The following is a 16,554-nucleotide window of genomic DNA, read 5'->3' on the forward strand; positions in this document are numbered from 1 at the left end:
AGTATGTTTGGCGTTCTTCACCCCCATCCACCCTTCAAATTCTGATCATCTGTGCACAGAGAACGAGACGCTGGCTTCGTCGCTGACTTCGTCGCTGTCAAGATTTGTACCCGAGATGCCGAAAAGACCCCACAGCTCAATCGAGAGCTAGACTTTTACGAGCATGTCAGTTCTATACAATCACAGCATCGCGGCCAAGCATATATCCGCGAACTGTATGGCGAATTTGAGCTCGACGGTCCGACTGGCAAACACTTGTGCTTTGTTCATCCACCCATGCACATGACTATTCGACAGCTCCAGTATTACAACCCAGCACACAAGCTCAACGTTCCGCTTCTAAAGTTCACGCTAGCCAACGTGCTAAAGGCACTGTCGTTCTTACACGACGAGGCTAAGGTCGTACATACAGGTACGGCAAGATAATGCAACGTAATTGAATCAACTAACCAGTTAGACATCAATCCTGGGAATATCATGCTGACTGTGAATGATGACACTATCCTGGAAAACTTCGAGAAAGCTGAAGCAGAAAACCCGTCGCCATCCAAAGTGATTGACGACACACGCACCATTTACAGTTCCCGTAAGCTTCCCCATCCTACGGGTGATCTTTGGGGCCGACCAGTTCTCTGTGACTTTGGAGAAGCGCGGATAGGAGATTCCCACTCCGGCCTTATTCAGCCTGAGCTATACCGTGCACCAGAGATAATTTTCCAGATGGAGTGGGGCTCCAAGGTGGACATTTGGAGCCTCGCCACGTTGGTAAGTATTCAACACTATCATAAAGAAGCCGCAATGACTTACCCTTGATTAGGTGTGGGACTTGTTTGAAGATGAGCATCTGTTCGACGCCCGTGACACCGAGGGCAACCCATCAGGGACACATCATGTTTCCGAAATGGTCGCATACCTTGGAATGCCTCCGCTTGAATACACGCAAAGCAATGATATCACAAAGAAGGTCTTCGATGAGCAAGGTTAGTCATTGAGATTGTCCTGACATAGACTCTGCTAAGCTCAATAGGACACTGGACGGGTGGCTCCAGGAGTGTAACTATTCCTAATATCTCACTCGAGGAAAGAGTCTCTGGGCTTGAAGGGGAGGAAAAGGAATTGTTTCTCGATTTCATACGCTCGATGCTCAGATGGCGGCCGGAAGACAGGAAATCGGCAACTGAACTTTTGAAGCACCCATGGATGGCCGACATGAAGTAGTTGTGACAACGATCAAGCAACCATTGCATTGCGAGATCGTTCTGGTGAAGTCTTTGTATTGGCGTCTCGCGTGCGTGCTGGTTATCGGAAGGGGGCGAAGGGAGAAACGCGACGATGGTGGGCCCCCGGGGTCTACGCGTCCTGGAAAATGAACTAGTCTACTTTCGACGGCACGTGTCTTGGAGCTTCCCAAGGTCCCTCCCCAGACCTCACTGGAACTCATCAGCGCATCCGTGTACATTAACACGGGAATTTGTTCACATCGCACCGACGCGACAATCTACTCCACGCTATGGTTACCGCGTTAATACCGCACGCATGTGCATGTAAGCGCCGGCCCTCGGTCTTCGCCCGCTGCACTGCTGTGCCGCAATCTCGTTCCCGAGCCACCTGGGCACAGTAAAAAGCCCAACGACCCAAACAAGGCCTCTTGAGCTCCTACAATCTGCAGCCAGATCCTTCGCGACTGCGCAGCATTCTCGACCCATTTTGAGGTGCATTGCGATATCTCCATATTCGTCGCCACGTAGATCGCCATGCGCGCCTTCCTGCTCCGAAAATGGCAGCGGAAAAAGCCCGAACCGACGACGGCAATCAGTATCAAACGAAGCCAAGACGCGAAGTCGATGCCGCGAGCTGAATTACCGAGAGATGAGCCTCTCGATCAGAAGCAGTGTATGCTGTTCGGCAAGCTGTCGCCTGAATTGCGACTGCTCATCTACGAAGAGGTTCTCGCCGACCCGCAGCGTCTGCTGCACTTTTTGCACGTTACCCCTGGGAAGGGACGGCCCCATAAGCTCGGACACTGGCGCTGCGAAGATATGGACAGTATGTATCTCACGTGGCAACATATGTGCTTTGGGGTCTGGAATGAAGGAAGCGCGCGCATGCACCGTCCCGCATACTATACCAATGGCGATCTCTTATCGATCCTCGTTACATGCCGCCTAATGTATACTATTCATTGCGCCATTTCCACAAAGGCTAATCAAAGCAACAGGTATCGTGAAGCTGTGAATGTCTTGTATACGGCGAACCAGTTTAGCTTCCGAGGCGCCACAGGAGTGCTTAGTTTTCGCAGGCTCGTAGCCCCAGATATGTGGCAAAGGCTACGCTCGGTAAACCTCTCAACGACTATATTAACACCGAGGAGGAATTTCATTACATGCAGAGGCAGCTTTCCGCGAGAAAGCTACCTTGATTGGGAAGATGCTTGCTGTGCGTTAGCCACACTCGATGAGCTCCGCCTACTCAGGATCGAGATGACCATATGGGCCCAGTTTGCGTTCCATGATGTCAAGGCGGGTACGCCCGAACCTGAGTCACTCATCTTCATCTTCGAGGCCCTGAAGCAGGTGCATGCAGAAGTCTACGAAGTCGGACTCAACGTCGATTTGCCTGAGCAAGTAGTGGATGCGCTTGGAAACATACCATTCAGAATTTCGCGGCTCAAAAAGCAGTACGACAGGAAGACCTTTCCTCTATAATACAAGGAGTTCTACCAATACAACACCAGCAACGCTTCCACAGTGAGCAACTCGAGAACACCTCTCACCAGACTTGCGATCAATGCAGGATTGCATCGCACTCATGCACTTCACTCACGACGGTACCTCCTGCATCGGTACTATCCGTCCTTTGGCATCGATCTTCTTTTGGTCCTTGAGCAGTGAACACCCTATTACGTATCAGCGAATACCCAGGACACGCTTCAAATAACTTACCGCTCGCGAAAAGGGCTATAGTGTCAGCGTTGTTGTCTGGTGCGGCGTATTCACCAAGGTCATCGCCTTGCCGCGCGAGTGCCGTTGCTCCCTTCCATCCATACGCTGGCCACTTCCAGATACCGAGCAAGCGTTCGGGAGATGTAACATCTATGAGGCCCTCAGCTTCTATTTCGCCATCTTTGTATTCGATGTAGGCACCCCGGGCGTGCGTCATCTCGTGTAAGAGAACCTTATCCAGAAGTGAAAATGCATCTAATGATGTCTCGTCAGTTTTTGCCTTTAGTCGAATCTTTGTACAACTCACCAATCTGTCTGAGACCGAATTGTCTCCATTCGGCCGCGTTGATCACCGCCCTCCCAATCTTCGTTCTCTTTTGAACGTCACCAGAAAGCTTGAACTTCTTCTGCTTGATCCAATCGACGAACCAAGTACATAGCTGAATCTGGGCAGGTTGCATACCGGTACCGGCGATGGGCCTTCCGTTCTTCCAGACAACCTCTGTTTCCGGGTTGAAGGTGACTGCCAGGGCAATCTTGTCGAGGACCGTATTACCTCTACATGCTTGCTCACGGAACTTTAGTCGCACACCATTTGCTGTATAGAATCAGTACACGGTCGCGTGGTAGCCCCGTATCACATACTAGAATCTCGATAAAGGTCCTTCTCTCCTTCCACCGGTTTCCAGCGATCATAATGGCAAAAGATGACCTGGATCAATGATCAGTCTCTTGTAGACCCTTCAAAGCGATTCTAGTTGCTCTTACCACGTCTTCAGGAAGTACCTCGGCGGTACCAGTCACTTCCTTCCACATGTTTGCATTGATGTTTTGCAAAACCCCTATGGTCTTGCCGAACTTGCCCTTGTCCATGAGTTCGGCCGGACTCACACCATCTTTCGCGAACAGGAAACCCAGAAGTTCGAGTGCATCGTCGCTTAGTGGAGATGTCAGGGTATCGTATGCTCCGGCAGCCTTCTCGATAGCCGAAGTCATAGCATCACGAATGTCTTGCGTAATGCCCTTGTCTTCGCACGATTGGTCAATCTTGTAGCCAGCGACGAAGGCTAGTATGAGAGCATGGAATAAAAACCAAGATAGTAGTAACGACGGCATCGTAAACGCGAATGAAGATTGCTGCAGAAGTGGCCACCAAGTTTGCGCGCAACCCTCTTACATATACGCAACTTTCTGTGACGCTCTCGGATCAGACAAGCGCCATCATTGAGTCGCCCCATAATTCACCCCTTCTATTGCCAACCATCTTGTGGTGGGAAGCATGTCAGACTGGCCCCACGCGTTCTGCGCCGCGCAGTTCGGGGTTCAAGCATGCATTTTGCTAATCTAGACGCGCTCCGTACGGCACAGTTCGCTACCTCGCCTCTCGAGAACAACAAACTATTTCTGCTGGGCAAACAGATCCCCATATCCGCCCCAAAAATTGCTTGTTATTACAACGGGATCAAAAGCTCCATCGCCCCAACCGCTTTCATACTGCACTTCGCCACGCTGGGCACATTGGAGAATCCTTTCGGGTACCAACTCACGTTTCAAGTTGACATCGCCAATTCAGGATATGCCCATGAACGCTCGACATTCTCCGTTGGGGTCTATTTGGGACGCTTCACAGCCTCGATCATGCACCAAGAGCTGTGCCATTGTGGAAATGCACGTAGCCGATGCCTTCATCCACCGTGCCTCTGCAGGCCTCAACGTGTAATTGGGGGCGACGGGAATGGCATGATGTGTCCCTAGACTTCGCGTCGCGATCTTCTCGAAGCCAAACTATCTGCATATAAGCTTAGAGCACTGCTCCAAATGCTTCATCACCGAACTACTTCTGCACTATTGCCATGTCTCGTCTTAGCTTGCTAGCATTGGCACTTTGCTTGACGACTGCTTCAGCTCGGGTGCTGGTAACACCTACTGGAGCAGCTTCCCTGACGACAAAATCGCCTTCGCGTCGTGACGAAGCCGTTGCTATACCGACGTTCACATTCGGTCCTGAGGACGTATACTTCCCAGCTGCTGTACATCATGGCCTCCCCTTCCTTCTTACGACACTAACACCCCATCGCAGGCCACTAATCCAGAGCCCCGCGGGACAGAGATTCAGGTATATCCTACCGGGGTTTACGACGCATGGCCATCCGATGGTATCACTATCGCATTCGGTCCGGAGCTACGTGGACAGGTTGAGACCGTGCGGGCGCAAAGCTGCAACGATAAACCAGTTGAAGAGTGCCAAAACGCTTTGAACGCTGTGCTGCAGAGTACTGATGTCTCTACTCATATCAAACGTTTCGATCCGGGTACCTTACTTCTTGTCGCATGGGGCGTAGGTGCTTTGATTGGCTTTGCCATCGCTATCTACAAGCATGATCTAGGAAAAGAGATGAGGTTTCGTCCAGAGGACCTCCGTCAAATCCATTCGATAGCCGCTGCACAGGAAATCGCCGTTGTGACAGCCTCGGATGGGGGCGCTGCATTGGCCACTTTGACGTACCAACCACCTGCAACGACTACCGCTACGTTAGTTACATGTGTTGTACCACATTTCGTATCGTGCTAATATCGATTTCAGGAGCTTCATCAGCATTGAAACACTCACTACTGCCAGTGGCGGTCACGAAGCAGGAGATTTCGTTTACCATATTCCGAAAACCACAGCTGAGCGCATTGAAGACTTCCTGGGCATGACAGGTCTTCAAGAAACACAGCAGATCTGTCAGGGCCAGAGCTTCAAGCGTGCTGACCCTACTGAGGAATGTATTGAACGCATCCTGCACCATGCCAAGAGTCTTGTTGATACCGGCCCAGACGACCTCATGGCATTGGCGCAGGCAAACTTTCCGATTGAGCCGGCCGCCGGCCAGGCCATCGGCTTTCCGATCCCCAACATCTATATCGGTGAATCCGTGGCCTTCGTTCGAATGTATCGACAAATGAATAGTGCTACAGCGACAGCCCCTCAGGCAGATCAGAATTGGGACCCTTCGCTGCTTGCCAGGAGTGCACTCGGTCTTACCATCGCCGCGCATGCAGTTATGTTCACTGGCCAAGCCTTAATGGAACTATTCGTTGGCAAAGACGACGTCATCAAGGACTTCAAAGAAGAAGACTTGGCGTGTCCCAAGGACCTCATCTGTACATCCGTCAACTGCCAGGGCCAGAAGGAGGTGATAAACCCTCTAACCGGAGAAACAATCTCTAAACCCCCTTCGACGCCAACATGTCTCACGGTAAGCTAGAGCTGTAGAAAATATGTAGCCCCGAGACTAACACGTTGGTAAATAGGTAAAGAACCTCGGATGCAGATGCGGAATCGTCAACTATCCCTACGTCTGGGAGGTACCACAAGGATACATGGATGCGCAATATGAATGGCTCGAAGAGCTCATCAAGCGAGCCGACGAGCCTGTGCTTGAAGCTGAATGCAAAAGCGATTTGCAAAGGTTTGATAAAGAAACGCTAGGCGCCGCGAATCCGGATTCTTCACAAACCTTTGACCCCAGATCCAGCTTTGAAAGGTAAGCCATCTCCCAAACTCTAGCCCAGTACAAATTGCTAATTGTTGCCCAGCTGGATTGACACTGCATGTGACAAGTTTGATAACCGGCTCGACAAAGAATGGCATTGGCCATACGACGATATAACTGGATTTGTCTTCAGCCTCCGATGGAGCCAGATACCGGACGGGGTTTCCGACTGCCCATTTGACTGCAGGGCTGCATTCGCGCCCTTCCTAGAATCTTCTGACTGTAAGTCTGGAAAGCCGAACTGAGCGTCGACTTGCGCTGACATGATGGGCAGGTGTGAAAGACGAAGGCTTCTCGAGTTCTGGTAAAATCGTGACCGAGTGCGGAAGGGCTTCGTTGTATACACGCACTACAGCATGCACCCCTGAGCATCCGGAGTGCTGCGACACCTTCGGATCTGACTGCGGAGTGATCGACGAGTGAAGCCTGCGAGCTTGCAGGCTGAGTGCCTGCTAGGGTATTATTTGGGAATGTAAAAGCCGGTATCAGGGTCCTGTCTTTGTATGTAATTCGGAATGGGTCTTCATGCCGGTGCGCTTTCTGGAACGGAATGGAGCTGGTCTTTGCAAACCTCTTTGTTGGCCAGTGACGTCATCTTACGCGCTAGAACACGGTCATGACGCCACAGGCGTTTACGCGTTCACGCGAGATATCCATCCCCAGCTTTGACACAATCATTGCACCAATTTTTTCTCTCATCGCACCCTTTCGTCAGCGTGCGACAACAACGCGTCGAAAGTTATCGGACGCCGCGGACTTTAGTCCATCGGCAGCAAGATCGGCCTTCGAGATGGACGATGACGGTCTTGTGCACTGCATACATCAATGTACCAATTCCATTACAACGGGCCGAGATCGATTGGTGGCATGGTTGCTTGCACCCCTCAACGTTCCATGGGTAGAGCTGTGGATCGCGAGCGCCGCGCAATCTTGCCCTCGCTCTTCGGCAAAGGTCCAGATTTCTCCTGGCTGCACTCAGAGTAAGTTATCGTAAGTGTGGCTACTATGCTGGGAATACTTCCATTTGGAATACTGCAAACATAACCCTTCGAACGCATATTGCAAAGCTATGGCGGCTCGAGGTCCACCAGAACCGCTGCAGCCCCATGCGCGGCATCATCTCACATCGCTACCCTATCGGCTACTGGAGAAGTTACGCAGGTGCACGCCACGAACGATACCTAAGGCATCAGTATACACACTTAGCTGGCTTCGCAGCCAAAGGACACGACCGCGCAACAGCCATGTATCCGCACGGGATCGCCACGATGAAGACATCTCTCGAAAGAATCAATTGAAAGACTGTTCCAACCTGATCTTGATGCTACCGAGGGAACTACGCGATCAGATCTATGAGTACGCTTGGCAAGGAACGCATATCTACTATCAGGACGACTTTTGCCTCGCTGGCGCTGTCAACGCGCGGTATCTAGACTGCGATGAACTTTGTGAACAGATCCAGACCCTTCCAGCATGGGTGATCATTCATCCTCAGATTCAAGAAGAGGCGCTTCACTTCTTCTATCAAGCGGCAGAGTTCAGTGTTGGTGACGGCAATGAATACACGACCCCGTTTCACGGATCGACATCGCACATGTCCAGCATCTTGTCGATCGAGAAGGCGCGCAATATTACTGTGTTCGGCATTACCGGGTTTTATGAACCGCATAGAGATAGAGCGTCTACCGACTCTTTCGCAGGCTCCTTGGATAACGTAGGAGACTCTCCGGGCTCATTTATAGACTTTGTGGGTCTATTCGAAGACTCTGTGAACATCACGCTGAACGATACTCAACGAAAACTCATTCGCCATGTCACAGATAATGACGCGGTTCACCTTCTACGTCTTTCAACACGACTTCAGCTACGCTCTGGTGCAATGACTCTCATCGAGGAAGAAGCTCACCTCCAGGCGTTACAAGACTTGCAGGAAGCGTCGTATGGTATCAGCCATGTACAGATGCATTTCCAATTGGCATGGCAGCCTTCCCAATCCAGCTTACTTGGAGAATTCCGAGTCGCGAACTATCATTTCGTAGTCAGCTGCTGGATCTTGGCAAAATCCATACTTGTCCCGCCTTCAACATATTTTACGCCTGCCTGCTCCGAAGACAAGGAGTCTGAACCGAACGCTGTGGGGCGGGAATCAGCATTTAGAGATACTATGGATTTGCCGCATTGGAAAGACAACAATGCCAACCTTGAGCAGCAATCGCAGGGGATCATGACGACGGCTATGGCATATCGCCGTAGCGGTGTCGGGCTAGAAGATGGTGCTCTATCGGCGCTCGCTCCTGTCTCCTCCAATTAGGCATCGCTGCTAGAAAACGAGAGCCTTAAGGACCCGGAAAAGCAGCACCGGTTGGGTCGCAGCACTATGACAATATCTTTATTGACCTCGATACATCGCGAGTGGAGGCTGATTTCTCTACTGGCTCGCCGTCGGCCTTTCCCTGTACTTAGACTCTGGTTGTCTATATTTAACAGCACAATTACGCCCTGCGCTGGACACATCACGAGCTTCAGGCGCCCCGTTCCCCACACCAAGCCACTGTCACGAACTTGTTCCTGTCACTTTCGACTCGAGCGTCGCACTTACACTACATTTGAATTGCCCCTTTGCCTTTACACGAACGCGCTATATCAGAGAAATCGAGAGAATCCTACCCTATTCAGAAATCTGTTCGTATACATATCGGCTCGCCTGCCAGCTTCTGACATCGCTATCAATCATGTTCGAGCATTTCGTACCCAGGCACGTCCCACCTCTCCTTCTCGCCAGCATCTGGACAGTCGGCGGGCTGATGTCTTTTACTCATGGGCCCGAACAAGCTATCATGACATACGGTCTCTCCGAGAGCATCGCATCTTCGAAGGCAGCGTGGCCTCTGATCAAGATCGAAGGTTCGCGCGTTACCACTATTGGTATGGCGATCTGGGGAATTTACCTCGGGGGCCATTTGGAAGCCATGGACACGCTACTTGCTTGCATTGGATGGATGGCAATTATCGACGGTGTGGTATGTGCGAAGGAAGGGTCTCCAGGGTCTGCTAGAATGCGTGCGACGTATCAAGGTGTGGTTGCGCTTTGGAGCTTGCTGGGTATGACTTCGGGAAAGTACTTCTAGGTTGAGCTTCGGAATTAGGTCATGCGCGTGCGATGTATGGGGTTGTCCATCAAAAGACGCGCTGCTGGCTCATCTCTAGCATACGACGGGTCTTCTTGAGCATCCTGATAGATCTCTTCAACCAAACCTTGCCGTCTAACTTTTTTCCAAAGTACAAACAAAGTACCTCGTCCCTAAGTTCGCGATCTGACGCTAATACCCAGCCGTAATGAGCATCTATCTCCTGATACCGCCTCTCCATATCCGCGACTATCTCCCGCACTCGCTCAACTGACTCGTGTTCTTCTGCTGTGCCCGGCGTTGCTTCCACAAAGCGGTGACAGAGCGAGTTGACTTCCTCGAGACAGCGAGGTGTCTTTTCCTTTATCTCGCTGATTTTGTAGACTAGATCTTCAAAGTCTGAAGTAGGCTCTTTGCGCGGTTGGCGAGCGTAGTGTTTTGTGTTCATGATTAAGTCAAGGTGCTGATACAGGTATGCATTGGCTTGTGGTAGGTAACAGAGTACTAGATTTTAGGTAGGGCTGTCGAGACGTGCGCAATTCTTTTTGTTGTATGCGTATGTGATGTTGCAAGAGCGTGACAAGGCTTACTTCACATCTAGCTCGCCGCTACGTCGTTACTTCCGGTGCATGCTTCGCCTTTTGACAACATAGCATATTAGTACAGCAAATGTATCCACAAATTCTTGCCCGTAAAAGCCAGCTGCTGAGGTACTTGGGGCAAGCTAGCGCGTAGAGGCCCTCTCCAAAGTTTTGTCTTCTTCGCGCAACCTCCCAAAGAAACCCTCCAACTCCTCCAACAATCTCTTGAGCTTCGCAGAACGCCTTCTGGACTTCCTTTTGAACATGTTGCGAGTAACGAACCAGATCACCTGCAAGAATGTAGAACTTATAGCCCTCCACGGTCACGCTTACTACCAGGCGTGCGCGATTATTCCGAGTGAGCGATCTCTCGATATGGCTATGAGTGGCTCTGTGAATACGACACGGATATAGCAACTGCACACGCTCTATAGCAAGACTCAGGACCGATAGAGCTGGAACTTTAATTATGAAAATCCAGCCATGTATGTTAAATGGCCTATATCAGTTCACACACAACTAACTAGCTGTGTGTCCAAGAGCTTCCACTCATCTGCAAACAAGTCGCCAAACATCTTCTCTAGGCCACTCAAGGCCTCCTGCGCTGTTCTTGCCCTTGCCCAGGCCTCTTGCAACTCAATCCGATCGTTCTCCTCCTGGCCTTTGTCATACTTCAAGTGCTGCCGCAATAGGTGGATATCCTCCCGTAAGATCCATCCCGACGGGTCTTCATCGAAATCTGCGACTGCTGCTTTGGCTCTGCTGATGGCTCCGTGAATGTTTCGAAGCATTCTTGCGTCGAGGTTCCTTCTGCTTCGCGTCCTTTCGCCAATTTCGCACTCGCACAAGATGTCGTAATTACCGGTTACTTTTTCGTCGATGCCTGGATCGTCATTGATGCGCACAATGGTACCAAGATATATGCCAATGCTCTGATATGTGAAGGATCTATCTAACTGCTTGATGAGCTTCGTGGCACTAGTTCGTTGAACGAGCTCGACTGATGGCACGATCAGTATTACACAATTTCATTATCGTACTAGACGTACTGCTGGTGACAGGCTTAGCAGCGACTGCGCTCGGCAATTTTGATGCTATCCTCATGTCCTCCTTAATAGCCTCGAGCGTGGTGACTATCTTTTCCCCGGGATTACCGCGATTAGAAAGGGCATCTTCGAGTAATTCGAACGTGAAGAATGCATCGTAGGTATCGTAGTTTCTTTTCGTCATTGTGATCATGTACTTTTAGATCTTCGATAGTACGTGAAGGAGTTGCCAAACTCCCGTGATGGTTTTGTAGGAGACTATGACTGTATCGTAATGTCCTGTGCGCAAACAGTCACAGCCAAGCTGTGACCCAGAAGACGTGACGAGCCGGCATTGAGTCAAGGCGCGCCACGGCCAACATCAAAATGACCCGACAAAGAACAGAAGCATGGACACCGTCCCTTACAGAATCCTCGCGTACACCGCCTTCAACAAAAAGCAAACACGTCGCTGTTGTTGTTGTGAAGTCTTATCTACTGTTGAGGCGCCGTCATCCCGAGACGATGCATGCCTCTACAAAACCACGGCTTGCGCGTCCACCCGAAATAGGGCATCAAACTCATCTCCGCCGTCATGTCAACGTCACACCCAACACCTCGGGCAACACTTCTCTCTACCACATTTTGGGAAATCCTTCCCTCGCATTACGACAAGATCATAAACCGCTGGTCAAAAATCGCACACTTGCATCACGAAGCGAAGTCCGACATTCTCGCCACCGACCGCGCTGGTGCCGTGGCCTCCATCAAAGCGGAACTGGAAATGCTGGAGCAGGATGTGGAGCAATATCGGAAGCTCGTGAACAGCATCGATATCACGGATATCGCAGGCACTTATGTGGTCGGTGGGAAGTTACCGCATCGCGCATTGGAGATCGCCAAGGAGGACAAGCAGGATTTAGAAGAGAGTTTGGAGATGATCGAGGGGAAGGTGAAAGAGGTCAGGGCTGATGTGAGGTACGGATTCGAGGAGGAAGATTTCGACTGGTCGTTGTGTCCCTAGACGCTGCATTGCACTCCAGGTGTCAAGGTTTGAGCTGTAAACCAAGTTCGAGACGATGTGAAACTGACAGTATGGAATGTCAGTAGCCTAGCTGTTGATTAATGAACAGAGTACGACTAAAAGTGATTGTCATCCTACAATGATACCCCGCGACTCACATATTCGAATATGTGATTATCCACCCATGATGTCTAAACCAGCTTCTTCCTTCACGCCCTGGTTTACAAAAGCAGGTCAGCAAGACAAGATATGCGAAACATGTTCAAAACCACAGCGGCAAAGGTCAGCACAATGAGCGACGCCCATAACCCTCAAGACCGCCAACTGAGAGACCTGACATCCATATTAATGGACCTCGAGGATCGAGCCGACCGCGTATTGACAAGTCTTTACTTGCTCAAGCAGTTAGACGAAGAATTTGCAGCTATTGAGTCAGTCACAAAGCAGCAAGACTGTGTTGATCTGATCCGCTCACACACCGAGAAAATGGAGGCAAACCTGGAGGTCATGGAGCGGAAAAGCGAGTTGCTAGACGATGAACGGATCTGTGACTGGATCAACAACGGCAGAGGTGACACAGAGAAAGAGAACAGAAACGAGTTTTTCAATCGATTAATCAAGAAGATGGATGGTCTGCAGAAACAGATGGCGGAGGTGAGGAGGGGTTATATCGGATAGGGGCATCGCGAAAGATGCGCAGGTGCGAGGATGCCGTGTTGTCGTCAAGGAAATAGCAGCTCTGCCAGATGCCATGTGCAGGCTCCTTGCTGGAAGCCTTCAATGGGTGCCGCTGAGTGTGCTACTCGAAGGAGCATCCCCACTGGACAGGCTCTGGCAGTGGTGCTGTGTTGGGAATGTTGCCGCTCTCTCGAAACTCAACAATCTTCCTTTCTCCGTCCTCCTCTTTGACTACCGCGAATGCTGCGTTTGTGAAGTACAAGTCGCGTTTGACGCGGGTCTGGAAACCACCGGCCCACCCGATCATGTACACGAAGCCACCTTTATCGCCATTCATGTTGGGCACACCAAGGGTGTTGATGGGGCCATGCTTGAAAGGCGCAAAGGCCATGCCCAGTGTCGCATTGAAGATTGTATAGAGTCGCCGTGAGCCATCGAAGTCGTAATGCGTGTCATTGAAGGTGAACTTGATGTCTTTCGAGAATGATTTCGCATGGCCGTTGGGCCAGTTTGTGTTCGCAGGGTATGGGTAGAACCCTGTTCTTGTATCAGTATGATGAGGCCCTAAGCATATTGTCTTCTATACGTACCATTGACAGCGCATTCTAACCAACTGCTAAGCTGAACGCTCGCATTTGCTTTTGGGGAGTCGGCCAACGAGCAGGGATCGATTGCTTCATCCAAGAATTTGGGCGTATTCGAGTCTAGTACCTCTTGCGGCGAGATGTCGAATGCTGCGATAGATGCGATCAGACCGCATGCGGTGGCTTCGACTACGTCAGTTGTGATCAGAACCGTGATTACAGGCCTCTTACCAAGGAACGCGAGGTAGCGCATGATATTAGTTATGATGACCAGAAAGATAGCAAACCGAGGATTCTTGATCGATGATCAGATCTGTTGTGCGCCATACTTATAAGTAGACGGTGACCTCGTTGCCTGCAGTCAAGGCTGACGAGGCTGACGGGCTGAAAGCGCAATGGGTGTAACGTTAACACAAGACAGGCAAGTGACCGGGGCGATGGCCGGCTTAGAGCTGAGTGGCTCCTCACCTGTTCGCAACATAGCGACCAGTCAAACGAGAGAGCCTAGCATCATGTACTTGAGAAGGAGGACGTAGGTTGAAGGTAGTAGTTAGTGCTGTGAGCTACGAAGCTATCGGAAGCTGCCTTCCGCGCCGATGCGCACCGCGTCATTTTCGCGCCATCGCGGCCAGAGCTCCAGGGCGTCATCCTACGCAGCGCGTCCAAAGAAAGAGCTCTTCCCAAATAGCCCACCCACTCCTCTTGGCTTCTTGCCCATCTCAATAGTAGCCCTCTTATTGACGACCGCGAAAGCACCTGTCCTTATGGCTTTCGCATTTGGATCAGTCTTGAATGCGCCACTTGGGGGCGCAGCGCCTATGGGCGTGGGCGGCGTGTTGGACATCTCAACAGCCTCTCTCTCCGCCCCGGACATCTCGGCGATTTGAGACGTTTGCGGCATCTGCGCAGGCATCCATTCCACCCTAATCGACTCATCGCGACTAAGTTTCTGGTCGTCAAACCACAGCTCGAAGCGGATGTCTGCGGGCCCGATCAAGACGCGTACCGAGTACTCGATGCGCAGATAGTGCTTCTGCAACGACCAGAAGTGCTTGTTCTTCTCTTGGAACTTCTTCTCATCTGCTGCAGAGAGGTCTGAGTTTATCTCGCAAAGGATGCGCGTGTCTGCGAGCTGTCAGAAAGCTGTTCACGGGTATGAGTGGAGCGACCGAGCTTTTGCACACATACATTGGTTCATTTGATCCGGCAGTATCGCCGCATCCAAGTCACTCTCGATGACAGTCGTCGGAAATGCCCTTCTTGGATCGCCCGGGTCGACCTTCTTGATGAAGTTGTGCTCGATCGGTTTGTCCACGCTTACTGGCGCGCCCTTCTTGACGAACCACGCTATCGATTGCGTGATGTACAGCTTGTTGTTCAGCGGGTCTCGAACAAGTTCCTTCCCTTGATGCTCGGGGTTCTTCTTGTCATACGCAATCTTGCACACGGTGCCATACGACGCTCGACAACAACGCCATCCGAGGACCGATCGTGATGTCAGGATCTTTCGCATACGATCGCTGACGAGACCCTTGCACACAGCGAGTTGAGGGTCAGGCGCTATGCTCACGGAGATCGACTCGGCATTCGGGAAGGAGGTGCGCGCATAGTACTTTCGGAGCTGCGACTGCACATATGCGCTATTGCCCAACCCACCACTGAGAACAAGATGCGCTACATGCTCTCTGGGGAACTTCTGGAACAGCGATTGTAGCTGCGTGTCGATGAGCTTGAATAATTTCGCGATCTGTTTATCGAACAAGCGCTGCAGATCTTGCCGTTCAAAGGTCATCTCACCGTTGCGAATTCGAACTTCCGGATCCGAGTTGCTGTAGGTTTGCGGGACGCGCGGAATACCTATACTGAACAATGGCGTGTCGTCTGGAGCACCGTACTCACATTTCACGGCTTGGAAGTCTCGACTTTTCATCATCTCCCACCCGGCATCCGCAGGGTCGACCGGTAGAGGATTTGTGCTATGTGCGAGCGTCAACCGGTGCATCACCAGCCTCTCAAACTCGTAATCGATAGCAGCAGAACCGATGGTCTCTCCAAACACAACGTCCATCTGTTGAAGATCGATAGCCTGGTTGACCGTGCCAGTGACTTTCAGCACGCTAAGATCGGTTGTCCCACCTCCGGCGTCACAGACTAGTAAGACGTCGTTCTCGCGGAATATGCCCGGTGCTTCGGTGGACACATGTACCGCAGCGGCTTCGGCTTCCGTAAGACCTATCGCCACTTCGTGGTGCGGATGCGTCCCATAGCCCGCCTCTTTCACCAGCCGTTTGAAGTTCTCCACTGTTGGCATCGGAGCCCATGTGGTCGGCACGCTGAAGATGAACTCAATTCTAGCCTCTTCCCAGCCAATGCCAGAAAGCTCTCCGCCAAGCTTGAACGACAAGTACTCGTACATCTTTCGCAGATAGTCGCCATACCACTTCTCAACCTCTTGTAGGTTTTCGGGTGCGCCTTCGGGGTCTTCCATCTGCTTTCGGCGGAGCTTCTCTGGATCGAGACATGTCTTGAACCACTCCTTGTACTCCTTGTCGTCGGCCGCGGTCTCTGCAGCGGTCTCCGAGAGAAAGCCCCATGATGAGGGATCCTTGGAGCCAATTGGGTAGACGACTACCGTTGGAACTTTGTTCTCGTTCGCCTGGAATCGTCCAGGCCACTTCTGCACCCAGCGGACAGTTTCGCTGCCTATGGAGAGGTTCACATATGCCACGCCGGTACCTGGAGAGATGTATCAGCCTTGGGCTGGTGTGATGAAGAGCACGTGATCCAACGCAGCACACTAATCCAAATTGGGAATCGCCTTCCCACGTGTCATTCCTCAGCCTCGCCAGAACTTACAAGTCATCCCAAGGTCTACACCAACAATCATATGCGGTCGCTCGTTTCGCTCCATCTTGTCTCGTTGTCGGTGACGCGGTCTTTGTTGTTGCCTTCCCGCCTGATCACGTATCTATAAGATGCAGAGACGATGCAGGTGCCTTGAGGCGGCCCCTATGTCTCAGCCTTGCGGCACAGCATCTTTTTGACCGATCACA

The 16,554-nt window shown here is 51.4% G+C and overlaps 9 protein-coding genes across 9 annotated transcripts; 4 read left to right on the forward strand and 5 right to left on the reverse strand.

The window, feature by feature from the left end:
• Positions 1-282: 282 nt before the first annotated feature.
• On the forward strand, positions 283-985 carry J4E79_003911 (uncharacterized protein; the record flags this gene model as incomplete). Its single annotated transcript, XM_049352801.1, has 3 exons — positions 283-412; positions 458-765; positions 818-985. The coding sequence occupies 3 exons, from the start codon at positions 283-285 to the stop codon at positions 983-985; spliced, it is 606 nt and encodes a 201-aa protein (XP_049213180.1).
• A 769-nt stretch (positions 986-1,754) lies between these two features.
• Positions 1,755-2,705, forward strand: J4E79_003912 (uncharacterized protein; the record flags this gene model as incomplete). Its single annotated transcript, XM_049352802.1, has 2 exons — positions 1,755-2,046; positions 2,446-2,705. The coding sequence occupies 2 exons, from the start codon at positions 1,755-1,757 to the stop codon at positions 2,703-2,705; spliced, it is 552 nt and encodes a 183-aa protein (XP_049213181.1).
• A 114-nt stretch (positions 2,706-2,819) lies between these two features.
• On the reverse strand, positions 2,820-3,159 carry J4E79_003913 (uncharacterized protein; the record flags this gene model as incomplete). Its single annotated transcript, XM_049352803.1, has 2 exons — positions 2,820-2,896; positions 2,943-3,159. The coding sequence occupies 2 exons, from the start codon at positions 3,157-3,159 to the stop codon at positions 2,820-2,822; spliced, it is 294 nt and encodes a 97-aa protein (XP_049213182.1).
• A 52-nt stretch (positions 3,160-3,211) lies between these two features.
• On the reverse strand, positions 3,212-4,058 carry J4E79_003914 (uncharacterized protein; the record flags this gene model as incomplete). The annotated part of the gene is made up of 3 exons (XM_049352804.1): positions 3,212-3,540; positions 3,588-3,654; positions 3,711-4,058. The coding sequence occupies 3 exons, from the start codon at positions 4,056-4,058 to the stop codon at positions 3,212-3,214; spliced, it is 744 nt and encodes a 247-aa protein (XP_049213183.1).
• A 1,580-nt stretch (positions 4,059-5,638) lies between these two features.
• On the forward strand, positions 5,639-6,598 carry J4E79_003915 (uncharacterized protein; the record flags this gene model as incomplete). The annotated part of the gene is made up of 3 exons (XM_049352805.1): positions 5,639-6,184; positions 6,240-6,472; positions 6,550-6,598. 3 exons carry the CDS (start codon positions 5,639-5,641, stop codon positions 6,596-6,598), a joined length of 828 nt encoding a protein of 275 aa, XP_049213184.1.
• A 4,101-nt stretch (positions 6,599-10,699) lies between these two features.
• J4E79_003916 (uncharacterized protein) lies at positions 10,700-11,420 on the reverse strand (the record flags this gene model as incomplete). Its single annotated transcript, XM_049352806.1, has 2 exons — positions 10,700-11,190; positions 11,240-11,420. 2 exons carry the CDS (start codon positions 11,418-11,420, stop codon positions 10,700-10,702), a joined length of 672 nt encoding a protein of 223 aa, XP_049213185.1.
• Positions 11,421-11,810: 390 nt separating this feature from the next.
• On the forward strand, positions 11,811-12,917 carry J4E79_003917 (uncharacterized protein; the record flags this gene model as incomplete). Its single annotated transcript, XM_049352807.1, has 2 exons — positions 11,811-12,223; positions 12,473-12,917. 2 exons carry the CDS (start codon positions 11,811-11,813, stop codon positions 12,915-12,917), a joined length of 858 nt encoding a protein of 285 aa, XP_049213186.1.
• A 121-nt stretch (positions 12,918-13,038) lies between these two features.
• On the reverse strand, positions 13,039-13,754 carry J4E79_003918 (uncharacterized protein; the record flags this gene model as incomplete). Its single annotated transcript, XM_049352808.1, has 2 exons — positions 13,039-13,454; positions 13,508-13,754. 2 exons carry the CDS (start codon positions 13,752-13,754, stop codon positions 13,039-13,041), a joined length of 663 nt encoding a protein of 220 aa, XP_049213187.1.
• A 396-nt stretch (positions 13,755-14,150) lies between these two features.
• On the reverse strand, positions 14,151-16,412 carry J4E79_003919 (uncharacterized protein; the record flags this gene model as incomplete). The annotated part of the gene is made up of 3 exons (XM_049352809.1): positions 14,151-14,626; positions 14,690-16,237; positions 16,358-16,412. The coding sequence occupies 3 exons, from the start codon at positions 16,410-16,412 to the stop codon at positions 14,151-14,153; spliced, it is 2,079 nt and encodes a 692-aa protein (XP_049213188.1).
• Positions 16,413-16,554: the final 142 nt, after the last annotated feature.

This window comes from Alternaria viburni, assembly GCF_023758015.1.
Source record: "Alternaria viburni strain BMP 2772 chromosome Unknown scaffold_6, whole genome shotgun sequence".
Taxonomy (NCBI): Eukaryota; Fungi; Ascomycota; class Dothideomycetes; order Pleosporales; family Pleosporaceae; genus Alternaria; species Alternaria viburni.